Source organism: Oreochromis niloticus, linkage group LG12 (genome assembly GCF_001858045.2).
Source record: "Oreochromis niloticus isolate F11D_XX linkage group LG12, O_niloticus_UMD_NMBU, whole genome shotgun sequence".
Taxonomy (NCBI): Eukaryota; Metazoa; Chordata; class Actinopteri; order Cichliformes; family Cichlidae; genus Oreochromis; species Oreochromis niloticus.
This window is the reverse complement of record NC_031977.2, coordinates 13,886,393-13,902,683: the sequence shown is the minus strand read 5'-3', so window position 1 is coordinate 13,902,683 and position 16,291 is coordinate 13,886,393. Positions and strand designations below refer to the sequence as shown.

Below are 16,291 nucleotides of genomic sequence, written 5' to 3'. Positions count from 1 at the left end.
TCACAGCCCCTTCGGACACCGATTCCTCACATTTGTACAGTTGGGTAAATGATAATAAACCAAAGACAACCTATGCATTCTCCTTTTAATCTGCACGATGCTGCGTGCCTGCCTGCAGTGGATTTTTATTCCACTTTTTTCGATGTAGTTTTCACTCACTAGTGTTAGATTTAGAGTCACATCTTCAGTATAAGTTTGGAGCTTTTGTTTCTGAGCAAACACCTTTGGACTTTTTTGTTGTTCTTCTTTTGAATGTCATAAAAAAAAAAAGTTTGAATTAATCTTGAAAAACTACAGTGCAACCTAATTGTCTACATACTGATATGGTTGAGTTGGAATAGACTACATAAACTATTCATATTGAATTGTTTTCACATGAATGGATAACATGTTTCAGTTTAAAAGTAGCTTGACGTTTCAGTTTGTTGCACACATTGTGTTTTTTTTTATTACTATTTTTATTTTTTAGTTGGATCCACTGAGGAAAATTTTTCCTCAGATTTTGAGGTATCCGTTAATAACTGAGATATAAAGTAGTGTCAAAAGTATTTTGAAATAAACTGAAAAGCTGATGTTCTATGTGGGGAATTTGAATAATGTAAATATTTTTATGCTCTTTACACACAAAAGTGAGTGTCATCTCCAGTGACAGGAATGCTTGAACGTTTGACCCTGCAAATACAAAATGATTGTGATAATGCTGCTACAGTATGCAACACTGGAGCTGAAATAAACATGCAAGTGAGAAATGATACCCTTTTGTGTTTGGAGTATTTGTATTGAGAATGAGTCTTGCAGATTGGGGAAGATGTTTGTTCTGTTTCATAGAACAAAGTTTTTTAATAGAGTCTGATTTGTTATATCATGTTATATCATGTTTCTATTTGAAAAGCAAACATGGGGAAAAACTATTTTACTACTGTTTATGTGAACCAGCCCTTTAACTTGTAGGAGTAATACAGTTTCGGTAGAGGGCGCTGTTACATAAAGGTTGGGATAACAGGCACGCTGATCAGTAATGTTGACTTTCTGTCAAAGTGTTGGGATCTGCCATTTAATAGTTACAAGGAAGATTGCGTATTGTTATTATTATCATTCTTATTATTATTACTATTGTAGAACATTAAAATAGCATAGCAGTAAGGGGCTGACAGATCACACAGGTAACACAGGATCTAGTTTTTAGGCAGTCAATTACTACAAACGATTGTCATCCAAATATTAATCTTTAAACAAAAAAGCCATATGGTTCCATTTAAATGACATCATTTTGAGCCTCTTAAAACTGGGGACAAACCTTACTTTTGTTGAATTAAAGCTGAAATGTTACACTTTAGTATTATTTTGATTATTTGATCTTAAGTCCCTACATTGGAGTACAAAGGCAACATTTAAAAAATGTGTCCTTGTACAGTACTTCTGGATCTAACTGTATATCAACAATGCTTTAAAAATGCTCTAGAGCAGAGGCTTTAGAAATGTCCTTCATAGAAGGACATTTAGAACTGGTAAAATTTGCTGTGGTGTTTACTAGAAGTCAGTTTGGTTAGTTAAATGACTAAAAAAGTCAGTCCCAAAAACCTAAAGTAGTCCTGTTCTTAAAAATGAAACTGTGAAAACACAATGCTGTAAAAGCCTACTCCCTCTCTCTTTGTTTCCCTCTCTTACATACACAGATTTTAATATTAGACAAAGATGACCCAAGTAAATACAAAATGCAGATTTTAAATACTTTTTTTTTATTTATTAAGGGGAAAAATTATATAAACCTACCTGACTCTATGTGAAAAGGTCACTATTGTTTGGAAAGCTAAGTTCACTTGCCACACACAGGCCTGATTAATGGCAGACATGCGCAACCAAGAAAACACTTAAATTGAAGCTGTCTGACAAAGTAAAGCAGGCTAAAACACCTCAAAAAGCAACACATTATGACACAATCAAACAGCTGAGAAACAAATTCTTTGACACCTATCAGTCTGGAAAGGATTATGAAGTTATTTCTAGTTTCTGCAGTGAACCACAGTTTATACAGAAATGGAGAAAGCTTGGAACAGCGGTGAACCTTTCCACGAGTGACTGGTCTACCAAAATTACTCCAAGAGCACATCAACGACTCATCCAGGAGGTCACAAAGTACCCGGAACAACATTAAAAAAAAAATCACATTCTTCACATGTCTCAGTTAAGGTCAGAGTTCATGATTTAACAATGAGAGAGAGACCAAGCAAAAATGGCATCCATGGCCATGGATGAGTACCATGATGAAAACCACTGCTGTCCAAAAAGAACACAAATGCTCGTCTCACATTTACCAAAAAACATCTTGACGATCCCCAAGACATCTGGGAAAATATTCTGTGGGCTGATAAGAAAAAATGAAGTATGAGTCCTGCTACATCTGGTTTAATGCTGACAGCATTTCACGAAAAACAACATCATCCCAACAGTCAAACATGGTGGTGATAGTGTGATGGTCTGTGGCTGCTTTGCTGCTTCGATCTTTTCTGTGTGGACTTTACATATTCTCCCCCGTCTGTGTGGGTTCTCCCCAAGCACTCCAGGTTCCTCCCACATCCAAAGACATGCCCTTAGTGGGGTTAGGTAAATTCATTATTATAGATTGCACATAGGTATGAATGTGAATAGTTGTCTATCTCTCTGTGTTGAAAATTAAAGGATGGATCTGAACCATGCAAGTTTGACAAATGTGCAAAATTTTTAAAAAGTAATCAGGAAGGAGTGGCAAATACTTCCGACAGCATTGTTTTCTACACAAGACTTAAGATTTCATACAATAGTGTGCACTACTCAGTTCACAAACACAATCTGAGTTTACAGAAACCATTTTACATAATAGCACAAAAACATTTTAGGAAACTCAGGAAAAAATCCAAAAAGGTGGCAGGTACCATGAGGTTTAGGGTTGGGGGTTAGGATGTGATCGTGGCTAGGTTTAAGGTTACTAGGGTACAGTTAGGGTTATGGGGTTAGATTGAGGAGATAGAGCCCACAGGCCATCAACCCCGATGGCCTTGAGTCCTACATCCCTCTCCAAATTGAGGTCAGTCCCCAGGTAAGTATGAATGTCTTTTATTTTGAAAGGTAAGTATTTATTTTCAATGTTATCCTTTTTTGTGTCCGTGATTTCCCAGGGTTATGGGGTTCGAGTTAGGGTTTAGTGCGTGGTGTGATGTTGTTTCCATATTACAACTATGTGACTGTTATACTTTCAGTGTTGAACCTGGATCAGTATTAATTATGATGATTGTATCTGTTCTGATATCCACAGGGGCCGATGGACCAGACACTCCTTTAGTGGCTTCTTTAATCAGCAAAACAAATTTAAGTCATGTTAGCATCAGTGGAAACTTCCATTAAGTAACACAGCGTGCCATTGAACAACAAGAGCGATTGTTTTTGATTGTTTTATTGGCCTTAATCACCGATTGTCATTAGGAACACTGATGATGGACTGAATGTTGTTATTATTATTATATCTTATTGTTATGATATTAAATGAAAGCAAATGCATAGAAAGCAGGGAATTTGTACTGATTTTTCACTGACCTCATGTTGGTTACAGCATTGGTGCAAAGGTGAATATGATATTTTGGACGTGTGTGCTGCCCACGATTCACTGCATGCTGACAGAAAAATAAATCAGATTTTTTGGAGATGCAGGCAGCGCAGAGCTTTATTCCAAATCAGCGTGCTGCAGGACACGTACACTTCTGCTGTAACCCTGAAGTGTTTAGTTTTTGCCCTTCTTCATGTACAGGTTGTTTATCTGAACAACACAATGAAAGCCCCCCTCACCCACGTCTTCTGTCCTCATTATAGTTTTCTCTAATCATCTTAATCTGCCGTAAACTGTCTCACTACTTTATATCTTTATCTCAAAGAACACTGGGGGGGAAAAAAAGTCTCTTCTCCCTCAGCATGCCTATCTCCTCCCACATCCTTTCTCTCTGTCACACACGACACGTACTTAGGCACAATCGATGTCAGCCATCGGATAAGTTGGATGCTGTTATGTATCTGCTGATGAGGAAAGAAAGGCAGCTGTTCTACAGGGTCCGTAACATGAGGGATCCAGTTACACTATTCAAGGAAGTTTATGAGTGTTCCCATGAGAAGATCAGGGCTGTTTTAAACCTCCTTATCAAGTCCAACGAATTTGTCAGACAGTCACGGCATATTGGAGCACTGACAAAGGCTGTCTTTGTGGTCAGGGTTGGTTTTCTCCCCATCTGTTAAGAAGATCTGCTTGTTTTTCAAAGCATCATTGGCCACCGTGAAGAGAAAGGCTCTGCGACCGTGCTTTTTAATGCGTATTGCAATCAGACCTCTGAAAGATAAACTTATTGCCTTATACCTGTTTATTCACCAAAAAACCCAACAAAAAAAAAACAAACAGCTCGAATAGAGGAAAACAGATAAGAGAGTGATGTTTTCAACTACTCTCTGTTTTCATCATGTTCTTGCCAAATCCAGTTAATCCAGGTAGGCTGCAGACAGGCACTTACCAAACCTGAAGAACGAAAGAGAAAGAAAACAACAGATGATATAGTTGTTTTTTTTAAGCCTTGTGTGTTTGTGAATCAATGTACCATGTCTCTTCGAGCCTGCGGAAGTGCAGGTATCACAATGGCAAGTATAATAATGGCTCTCCCAACCCTCAGCTACACCCTTCAACAGGCTCCCTTATCTGATGAGCATGAACATATACACTGAGAGACGCTGAAAGACACAGAGAGTCGCTGAGAGATACAGTCAGAGTTTCAAATGCCGTCAAAACAGATGTTATCTGCCCTCTTCATGTCTAATTACCTGTTTACTCTGAGGGCCTATGAATAGTGAACAGCACGGCCGCTGGCATCGCTGATAAGGAGTCACTTTAGTTTGAGGAAATATTTAGACATCAAGATTGTGGAATGATTTCATTTCTCCAGTTTCTACACTGGCATGTGAAAATGTGTGCTTTCTCTTAAGCTGACACTGCAATACCTTATAACTCCCTGTACAGGTTTAACCTCATGACCGACGAGCGAGGTTTTCATTTAGAAGAATGATCGACAATTAAAACACAGGAGTGAGCAAGAAAAATGCCCGCAGTTATGTTTTTAGCATTTGTTGGTCTGTGAGGTTTGCATAAGGGCACGCGCTGCACAAAGTCAGACAGATTAGCAGTGTGAAAGAGCTGAAATATCCTATCATCTCCATCAGACCTGTGCTCACACTTCAGTTATGTTACTACAAACATGCCCTTCTTAAATATGTAAAGCCCTAAATCCTTTGTGTCATCTTATCAGCACCGTACTGAGTCAGACCAGCATGCCATCCTGAAGGAAGCTATAGTTGCTTCTTAGTTTGCAATGCTGTTCCTCAGCTTTTGTATAAATAAGACAAAAAACAGCCTCGGCTGTAAGGCGCTGTACACGTTATACAAAGTATACACTATAGATAACAGTCGGTAAATCAACAATAAATACACAATAAATATCTAATTGTGCAAGAAAGAGTGTGTTTGTGTAATCAAAGCCAGGATATGATGCTCAACTAGACTCAAACAGGATTTTTAAGTGTTTTTAAAATAACTGAGGGACTGGGCACCACTGAAAAGACTCCATCGCCTCTGCTTTTAAGCCTGGATCCAGGGGTAACCAAACCAGTGTAAGGAAGTCAATATAGATTTAGATGTATTTACTATGATGTAAAATCACCCCGGTGGTGAGTTAAATCTTTAAAATTTAATTCAACAATAAAGTGGCTATTATATTCTATAATTGCTTTTGAGTTGGTCGTTCTTTCCCAACACTGAAACACAGTATAAAGAGCAGCAGAAGTGAAATCAGTTGCAAAGATGATAAAAATCTCTGAAGTTTGGAATATTACAGACTAGAAAAACACATGTTACTATTATCAGCTGAGGCCCTACTTTAGAAAGAGAAAAAAGGTCCACACCCACATGCCACAGTTTTTTATCAGTTACTAACAATATGAAAAACAACCCCAAGTGTTCCTTAAATAAAGGTCAGTACAGTGTCATCATTAAGCTCGTATTTGTTCATTTCCCTAATAAGTAAAACTCCCTCATAGTGTTTTACTTAGTTTGTCGTCATAATTTTGATATTGTTCACCGAGCTGTCTGGTTCTGGACCCCACGGGAGATTGTCACATTTGCTTTTCAACCATTCAAAGGACTGAGGTACCATCTATCTCTGCATGGGTCAGCCTCAGAAGCTCATATGCTGTAAATTCATTGTCTTTGGTTGTTTTTTGCAGCCATGGACTAATTCATTGTCAAGTGCAAGTCTGTTTGGGTCAGTCCACAATCGCTCTCAGCTGACACGGGATAGTGTGGTGTAAGTCTCGCTGTAACGTTGGACCTGCTTCAGAATTTTGTCTTTGTTTTCTGTATTTGCACAGCATGTTTAAACTTGGTGTTTGGTGAACTTGAGGTTATCGAGCATTGGGATTTCGTGGTTGTAAATTTGCCAGCAAGAACAGAGAAACTCTTTAGGGTTTGGGGAATATTTGAGTGGAGCACAGCATCACTCAGTGGGAAGGAAACTTTTGACCTCATCTAGGGAGAGGGAGAAAAGAGCTCATCAGAAGTCCAGGTGATAGCACACCTGCAGAATGCTCTCTTCCACCGAAATGCTTCATAGCCACAGTGCAGCAGGTGTGAGTCTAAGTCTCACTTCATAAACTAACAAGACATAACTCGATTTGAAAAATCATGCTGCCAAACTTCTTGAAATTTTTATTTGTACAATCCAGGTGCTTGGAAAAATATGTTGATTTGTAGTATGTGTTACATCCATGAGTGTACAGGGCTATAATCACACCAAAGCTTCCCAAAAGGGGTCACAAAATGTGCCCAAATCTGAAGTGTACATCACATTTTGTGCGTTATCCTAGCTTATTGTTATACATCGCACAGAACATACCTTAAGAAACATGTTCTCTTACTTTATTATCTACCAACTGCCAGGTATACTATACAATCACCGTGGCATGCAGGAGGTGAGCCACATGACAGCTTTACCTCGTCAAGCCCCGCTTTCAAGAAAGCAAAGCTGACAACTGCTGATTGAACTCGATGCCTCACGGAGCTCCGTTTATCTCTGATTTAAACAAAGATGCCTCTTGGCCAGCCTTTGTATTTGTATTTATGTCAGCATGTTTAAGCATCTGGAATGTGTGATGTTAAAAAATGATTCGCTTAGCTGACTCTCTTACTGTTTTGTTTCCACTCGTTTTCCATGTGGTGCTGTCTCTAGAAAGAGCAGTTTATCTCTTTGCAATCAGGGCATCAGCTCTTTGAAGAAGTCAGGTCTCATTCTTTCGCCTTCATTGACACCAACTGCAATTTTATCAGAGTTTAACTTCATGCAAATGCTCGAAATTTTTTCAGCTTGAGAGCACTCAGCAGAAAGTTTCACTTTAACCTCACACTTAATGCCAGAGTGACTGTTTGAAAGTCATCCACACAGCTTTTATACAAACTGTGGTAAATGTATATTTGATCATTTCTACAAAACATTGCCCTGTAATTAGATCAGAAATTCCCCAAAGCACCAAATTATTATTATTTTCATTTTTTTTAAAAAATAAGCACTCTTAACAAAGGTTAAATGTATAAGCATTAATTTATTAATAATTTATTAATCAACAATGTCACAAGTTGGCTGTGCAAACCCATGTCATATCCATACAGCAAGATTTGTACGATAGCACATTTTCATGAGCGAACTCACTCCACGAGATGGATAAAGTCAACACATGAGCAAACATCGTATTCCAAATCTGACAAAGAATCAACTGTGACAGTGAACATAGATTTTAGAAGCTCGGAGATGATAAACTTTATAGTTATACATTTATTTTCACCATAACACTGGGCCCCAGGGGCCACTGTAGTCCCACAGGTAGGGTCTGTATTGGTAGGCTTTGTAGAAGGAAGTGATCAGTGATGATCTGACCGAATCCTCTTTCAGACCCAGTCCTTCTGCTTTGTACAAATCCTTACAAAACTCTGATGTCTGCTGCTTCCGCTTCGTTTTGTACCTCCTGTTCTGAAACCAGATTTTCACCTGGGTCTCGGTTAGTCTTAAGGTTCTGGCCAGCTGAGCTCTCTCTGGGGCCGACAGGTATTTCTGGTGATTAAATTTCTTCTCCAGTTCGAGCACTTGGAGGTGTGTAAACGCAGCTCTGGAGCGCTTCTGCTTTCCGGGAGAGGGCAAAGTTGACTCTGAGGAGCTGGGACACGATGTGTCCAGAGATTCTGTGAAGCACAGATGAGATCCAGTCGTTAAACAGGTAAACTGGTTTACAGCAGGCTTTGTGAACTTGTTTGTGATCATTGTGAGATAAGCAGCTGCCATTACAAATTAAAATTTTAAAGCAAGTCTTTTGTTGTTACTCTGCATCATTCTGCACATTATTCACAGTAAACAACACACATCAAACAGATTTGGTCACTTTATCTAAGCACAGCAACCCTGCTGCTGGAAGCCTGCAGACGCTCACCTGTCTGTAATCCAAAGGCTGTTTCCTGAAGACAGAAATGTGGTGAAAACTTTCCTGGTTCTTCATTCCACTGCGAACATCTTTCCTCCTTCTGCGAGCAGCATTTATCATTAAATCGCGCGCTGTCCTTGTTGGAGAGGATGTCCTCAATGAGGAAGGAAGTCAGTGGTTTGGCCGAGTCAGACATTTCCAGCCGGTAATTCCAGAAATCCGAGGACTCTCGGTGCATCAGAGGCGCAGTGGGAGAAGTGGCTGAAGCACTGTGAGTCCTCACACACTTACACAGTCTGAATTTATACAATGGCAGGGGCGGGCTCAGACTGCACAGACGGGTTAAGGAGGCGGGACGGCTAAAGTTTACTTCTACTTTCACTAACTTTCATTCAAGGTTCCTACTCAGCTCTGCTGCAATATATCAAGTCCATAAAAACATACAAAAAGAAGTACTCATCCTTTTTATTTTAGAAGTGATCTGTATAGAGAAAGATTTTAAAAATTCAAACATGTCCGTGTAAAAGAAAAAAAACAACTTTAGGTTGATTGTAAAAAGATTAATTTAAATATTTGTAGGTGTCTTTATGCATGCTTTTATGTTTAAATGGAAAAACAGTCTGGTGTGGTTCTACTTATACACATGTGCAGAAAGGTGTCTAATATGTGATCTAAACTCAAACAAAATGATTAGAAACTCATTTCTGTACAAGAAAAATATAATGGGTACATGTTGGCAATGTACTTTTTTAGCTATGATCTATTCCTACCAGAGATAACTGAGTGACATCCAAACTTAGCCAATAAACCTGTATCAGAAAAGCAAGCATTGCATGTTCACAAAGTGTGTTTAGTCTTTCTGTGGAAGAAGTTTGAGTCCACAAGGAGGGACAGAGCTACCTGCTCCAGACACACTAAAAAGTCTCGCAGTGAGCCCTCCATCAGCTCAGTATTGTAACCCATTGGCTTCAGCGAGACAAATGTGCCAGTAGCGGGGGTGGGTGGGGGCCAGTGGCTGGGGTCAGAGTGGGTGGTCATGCCTCCTGAAGCACTAATGAGTTGGACACATTTAGGCCGGCTCCTGAATGGACACGCTCATTGTTTGACGGCTGTTTATTTGTTGTTCTCTGCAGTCCGGCCTGACCTTTCTCCGTCCACTAAGATGTTTACAGGCGGTGTCGGAGTTGCTCTGGGATTTCATGCTTCATTTGGAAATGCGTGAATGTTGGTATGACAAACACAGTCCTCTCCGTGGCCCCTGATGGCGCTGACTCCACCAGCTTCTCTTTGCCAAATACACACTTACATCACACTGATGGCTGCTACTATTATCAGCAGCACTTAAACTGCATCACTGTATGCATTATACACTGTATATGAATATACAGCCTTATATGTTTAATATATAGATAAATATTATCACCAGACTAAGTCATGTCTGTCACTTTCTTTCCTGTGTTGTGGATAATCATTTATGAAAGCTATCTGTGTGTAATCTCTTGAGGTTCCTCGTTTGCATTACCTGCTGTCTTGTCAACAGCGTATTAAGATTAAATGTTTGATTTGTCTCACCATGAAATCTTTGCATGCGACCGTCTGCCTGTTAAAGTATGTTGAACTGTAAGCACAGAAAATCCCACTTTTGTCTAGACATAGTTGGTTTGTTCCTCGTAAAACTCCTTACGTTTATTTTTGGATCATACTGTACTGAACGTGGAACCAAGCGAAACCACACTACAGCTGTGTGCAAAATGACTTTCTACTAGAAATGCATACATTGCATTTATTTCAGGCATATGTCACTTTTATTTCACCATCTAAAAAACATTTGATTGTGGTTATAACGATGCTTGACAGAATAAGAAACCTCACATACTTGTCTGATGACATAAGCAAAAACAAGGTCAGCATGGACAGCGAGCGCCTGGGCTGTGTGGGGAGGGGAAGTCCTACGATTGAAGTGGTTCTTTTAAGACTCTGTGCAGTCATCCACCACCCTTATTCTGTGACAATCGACATGATTGCTCCGAACAATGGCATTCCCTCTATAATCACTCTGTCCTAGACAGTCATGGCATGGTTATCTAGATGTGCATCAGAGGTAACATAAGAGAGCTGCTGACCTTTCAGCCTAGAAAGGCATTTGTCCTCCCCGGTGCAGTGGTGACGATGTTTTCTTTGAGCCACCAAAAGTTTTTGTGCCATCAATCTTCTGTTATTTTCTTGCTGTTTCATTATCTGAGATGATGACTGCGAGGACTTGTCGCAGCAGCAGATTTGTCAGCATTCTGTCTTCTTATCTGCTCAGCATCAGAGTTGTTTTATACTGTACCCTACGACTGGCTGTTGCACAAGAATCCTCTTTGTAAAGTGTGTGACATAACCAATATGTCATCAGAGGGAACAGGTCAGTTTAAAGTTTGCACAAAAAAGTAAATGATAAAGAAACAATTACTCTGAATTTACTAACTATGAACCATTTTTTTCTTCTCCAAATTCAGTGAAGGGAAAATTAAAGTAACTTATCTTTGACCTATGTGAGATAGTTTTGCGCTATGTATATGCAATTCTAGTGTTTTCCACTAGAGGGAGCTTTAAAGCCAGTCTGACACCTACTTTAAAGGAGAGGGATTATGTACCATGGACTGTTATTTCGTCTACAACCAGCTCAGCTACAAAATTCAACAGCTTCTTAGTTTTGTTTAGGCGAGTTGTTGCAATGTGCATGAGCTCCTGCGCAATCATAGACAACAGTTCATCATTTCATCATCACACTGACATTTGAAGTCTCTGACATAGTCAGGGACGCATCTTTCTTTCTAACCACAGCATGACTTAAACCCTTTGTGGATTTTGGAAACCATAATGTCTCTTCAAGCGATGGTCAGACTCACGTCATTCTCTATTTAAACTGCCCCTCATCACAAGCAGTGTAATCAAGCACCTTTTATGTGGACGAGGAGAAAAGAAAAACTCCCTTTCCACCTTTTCAAAACAAAGCACAGGTACTGCGCATGAGCTCACAGTTTTCCTCTCTGAAAAGACACAGATTTGACTATTCATTAGTGAGATGTTGCTGAATGTCATTTAAAAAAAATCTTTATCTAACCAATTACTTCAGTTGAAAGACGGTTACGGTGTCATGAGATCACAGGGTTACGTCATTTTAAGGCTTTTCTTTATGCTTCTAAATTAAAATTAAAATAGTTCACACCAAAGGTTATGGCTACACGTGATCTATAATAAAATGTATTTATTTACTGGTGTTATTAAGAAGAATGAGACCTATATATATTTTTAAAGTTACATTTTAAAGGCATACACCATTAACATAACTTCTGCAAAGCCCTTCTACACACACACACACACACACACACACACACACACACACACACACACACACACACACGCACACATAGAGTCATTATCTGATCTCTCTTGGTCTCCTCTCTGTCTACAGCTTCATCCTTATCTATGCAGAGATGCTCCTTCAGCCCGTGTGTCTTCTCTGAGAGGTGTTTATTCTCTGCGTTCACGCGCAATAAATGACACAAACCCATTTTTCCTCCAATCACGTGATAAAATAAAAGTGATTTTGACGCGGAACGAGTCGCGTTGAAATATATCTCTGATGGATTTGACGTTATGATTTTATAATTTTAAATTAATGCCACACTTTATTACTGTAGAGGTGTAAAGAGACGACTTTAATGATCAAAAATAACTGAATTTTATTTTACACAAATCTGTGTTTGGGGGTTTGATTGGCGCTCACCTGCCTGTGGCTCGTCGATACACGACACGTCAGACTGGAACTGTTTCCCACTTGATTGAAAGTTTGAAAAAGTTAAAGAGCCACTCTGTCTGCGGGTTTGTTTACCAAGCAGAGCCCCGGGACAGGACAAGCTCTCCGGCCTTATCAGCGGATTTGTGAATGGGGCAATAATGAGCTGAGTTTTGATAGAGCAGCGCTGTCAGGTCAGATGTCACTTCATCCATTAGCTGTTTGATGGCTCTCTTTGATAAACCCGGCAGACGACAACGCCACAACCAGTTACACTTAAAGGTTCCTAACAAGGTACGCTGTCGTTTTTGAGCTCATCCTGGAAAACTGGGTGACAAAGTCTTTCAAATTTATATAATAAGTTTTTTTCTTTCTTTATTTTTTAAAGCTCCACTCAAAAGTCACGGAGAAATTTAAAAAAAAAAAAAAACCGAATAATTAAAAAGCAGTTTAGTACATTAAACCTATTTTTAAAACATACTTTATATGAAGTCATCATATTGCATGTCTTTATACTTAAGGATAGACTACATAGAGGTAGAGGATTGGTTGTCCCATTGCTTGTTGCTGCCGCATTAGAGGGCACTGTGGGTATTTTACGCGTTCATTTTGCACTGGTCAATTTGTGGAGTTTGCATTTTTATGAAAAGCTCACGCAACATTAGTCGTTTTAAAAATGCACACTTATAAAGAAAAGCCAAAAGTAATGGATTTGATTTGAATCCGTTTTTACCGTGCTAACTACATTAAAATATTTGTAATTTTTGTATTTGCCAAACAGTGATTGGTCGTAATTAAACTGCTATAAATAACTTGTTGCCATATAATATGTGAAATATATCCCAAATGTGTCATTCATGAATGATATCAAGCCATCTTGAGCCACAAACAACATTCCTGTCACAAGGTAGACACCGCAATCAGTTTTTGGCAAAGTGACTTTTATATATATGCACTTTATTTATCCAGATAAAAACGTCTCGTTAATATTAAAAATGTCTTTTTAAGAGTAATCTGGCCAATAAGAAGAAGAAATGGCAACAAATATAACAATAGTTCTGTAAACAATATTTACGTGGCCAAAAAAGACCGGATTGGTTATAATGTATAGGTGCAATAAGACACAGTCATAAAGATACTTGAACAACTGATTTTTAAATTGTATATAAAGACCCTTTGTAAATCGTGTTCACTGAAGTCTGTTTACAAATACAAGTAATTTTAAGTAAAGATATTACACACCTATGTGTAAGGTTTTTGGCACCTATGATGCTTCCGTGTGCTGTCTGTCAAAACTGATCTCACACAGATCATCTCAGGCGGTCCAGCAGTACGCACTTGTCATAACTGTGACTCGTGTGATTCTGATTGCAGTAAAGGGTTGCCACATTAAAACTAGCAACCTTAGAATAGAGATCCCGGAAACCTTCTTTACCTGGGCGATCGAGCATGACCAAGACTTAAAATGGAGAGTCAGATAGATGATAATGTAGTTCATTTTTATCGTGTTTGCGCTGACTCGCTCAGTTTACCTGTTGCAAAACCCGTTTTTTAAAGATATCACTGATACATGAGTTCGAAACAATATGATATTTATTCTGAGTTTTTTGTGGCTTTAATATTCTACATTATTAAAACATCGTAAGAATGAAGAATATTAACTATAATAAATAAAAACTGTGGCTGGTTCCGATTCACGGTTTAAATAGAAAAACGGTTTAAAAGTTCATTTCTTAACTTTGATATATTGATATATTTATCTAAACAGAACAAAAATTTATGCATTCTTATCACCATTTTTTACTGAAACCCACTGATAACCAACCGTGTTACAGGGCTGGTTGTCACTGAGTGTCGTTGATGCTTCAGTAGTTTTTGTTACAATTAACTCAGAAATGAAAGGGCAGCCCATTTTGAGCTGTCACCTTAGGATTCGATTCATGACTCATTATTGAAAGTAATTCAATGATCAGGAAAACAAAAAGTATACCAACCAACCCCGGATTGCCCTAATTCAGAATTTGCGTCTAGACACAGAAAAGTATAACTGAATATTAAAGCGTTTATTCTTCACAATCGATCCATCAGAAAATTTTTGAACAACGGAAAATTATCATACGATCCCACACCAACTACACAAATTTGATACTGAAATGTCTCAGTGGTTCCTGCTATACAGCCGTTTAGTCCCTTTATCACCAGCCTCTTATACCCTGTAGAGAGGCCCGAAACGGCCCGTGGCTGAAGTGCGTCTCGGTGTTTCCTGTTAAATCATTCAGCTGGCTGTTGGACATCTGTGCCGCAGAAGGTGACGCGCCGTGATAACTGCAGCCGTACATGCTGCTGTTTCCGTATCCAAGCGCGGGGTTATAATGTCCAAGTGTTACATTGAAGGGCGCTGAATGGGAACCGGCACCGCACAGCTTCCCGTCCCGCACCAGCACGGGAACCGCGACCCTCCTGGGTGCAGGCAGATAACCCGCCAGCTCCAGAGATTTGTCCTGCCTCTGTCGTTTACATTTGTACCTGCGGTTCTGGAACCAGATCTTCACCTGGGTGGAGGTGAGCTGGAGCACGTGGGCCAGGTGCTCTCTCTCCGGGGCGGACAGGTAGCGCTGCTGTCTGAAACGCCTCTCTAGTTGGGACACTTGAGACTGGGAGAAGAGGACCCGGGGCTTCCTTCGCACCCTGGGCCTTTGGGGGGGGTTGTTACAATCAGATGGACTGTCGAACCCGGTCATCTCTGCACCACAAAACAAAAACACAGTCACATACCTGTTTACTACCTAAAATTTGCCAAATCATTTGTAATTGAAATGTGCAACACTTCTGCCACATGTTTGTAAAATAAAGCTTAAATGAAGTGGAAAGTTGTAGTAAAAAATTAATTTGATTATTTTTTAGATTTTAATGAAAAAAATTTCCAAAACTCCAGACATTGACAACATTAAAAAATTTTGGTTAACTCACATTTTGATCTTGAAGTCTGCAGTTCGCAGAAAATTGTCAATTTTTTAAAATGTATTAATTTAGGTGCCGATTACTTTTGGAAACCATTGCAAGGCAGGAATCTCACTGGTTCAGTGAGATTCATGTGGTCTGTTTAGGTTATCAGACTAAGATCTAAAGGGAAAATGAAACCGTTTCATTCGGGCCGTCTCATTAACGCGTCCGGTATCGTGTTTTTGTGGAGCTGCCTAAATCCACAACCAGCGGCTCGTGAATTGAATTTGACTTTGTTGTCCACCGTGTCATCTCACCATGCTCGTGCATCTCCTCTTCTCCCGGGTTGTGAGCATCGAGCTTGTCAAGTATCTCCGAGGCGCGCGGCTCCGAGTGGCATTCGTAAAAGTCGCTCTTCTGGGGCGCAGCGTGCACGTGCTGATGATGCAAGGGCACAACCTGGTCAGCCGTTAGAAAATCATGCTCATAGTCGTGGTGTTGCTCCATCCTCAAGATATCCTTCACGGAAAAAGGCGTCGAGGTCGTCGTACTGGGATGCATGCCTTCCACTTAGTGCTTAGATTTGATCCTCGCTGAGCTCGAGCTGCTGTTGCTGCTGATGAAGCCAGAGGGATCTGTTAACTGACTGATGAGTGAGGGCCTAAGAAGATTTGAATCATTCAGTGGTCCAAGCTAATGAGCAAGGTAGATAGTCAACATCAGCCCCTGTTTGACCAAATGACCAACACCCACAGCCTGCGCACACTACTCTGCAGCCCCAGCTTTCCTTCTCACCTTACAGAGACACCTTTCATCATGTCCGCCCTTCTCTCCCTGCGAAAAAGGGCGCAATTCCCGAGTTTAATTAAGAAATGAGACTTTTGGTGAGCGCACGTGTCAGTAAGCACACGGCCTACCGCAAAACTCCTGGAGTTATAGCCAAAGTATGAGCTAATTTCTTCATTGTGCACAAAATAAAGTGATTGCCGACCTTTCTATGCAGGTTTTTAAGACTAATATCCTTGTTCAAGTTGG

General features: G+C 39.8%; 2 protein-coding genes across 2 annotated transcripts; both read right to left on the bottom strand.

Moving 5' to 3' along the window:
* Positions 1 to 7,617: 7,617 nt before the first annotated feature.
* Positions 7,618 to 8,823, bottom strand: nkx3-1 (NK3 homeobox 1). Its single transcript, XM_003452676.5, has 2 exons — positions 8,539 to 8,823; positions 7,618 to 8,293 (listed from the first exon to the last, which is right to left on the bottom strand). Exons 1-2 carry the CDS (start codon positions 8,765 to 8,767, stop codon positions 7,896 to 7,898), a joined length of 627 nt encoding a protein of 208 aa, XP_003452724.2. The 5' UTR covers positions 8,768 to 8,823; the 3' UTR covers positions 7,618 to 7,895.
* A 5,685-nt stretch (positions 8,824 to 14,508) lies between these two features.
* nkx2.7 (NK2 transcription factor related 7) lies at positions 14,509 to 16,016 on the bottom strand. Its single transcript, XM_005457464.4, has 2 exons — positions 15,574 to 16,016; positions 14,509 to 15,056 (listed from the first exon to the last, which is right to left on the bottom strand). The coding sequence occupies exons 1-2, from the start codon at positions 15,815 to 15,817 to the stop codon at positions 14,509 to 14,511; spliced, it is 792 nt and encodes a 263-aa protein (XP_005457521.2). The 5' UTR covers positions 15,818 to 16,016.
* Between the last annotated feature and the right edge of the window lie 275 nt (positions 16,017 to 16,291).

Excerpts from the sequence above, each read along its gene's own strand:
- nkx3-1 (XM_003452676.5), bottom strand. The coding sequence starts at position 8,767 with ATGCACCGAGAGTCCTCGGATTTCTGGAATTACCGGCTGGAAATGTCT. Across the intron at positions 8,294-8,538 it reads AGCCTTTGGATTACAGACAG|AATCTCTGGACACATCGTGT; the intron begins GTGAGCGTCTGC and ends TGTGCTTCACAG.
- nkx2.7 (XM_005457464.4), bottom strand. The coding sequence starts at position 15,817 with ATGCATCCCAGTACGACGACCTCGACGCCTTTTTCCGTGAAGGATATC. Across the intron at positions 15,057-15,573 it reads AGAGGAGATGCACGAGCATG|AGATGACCGGGTTCGACAGT; the intron begins GTGAGATGACAC and ends TTTGTGGTGCAG.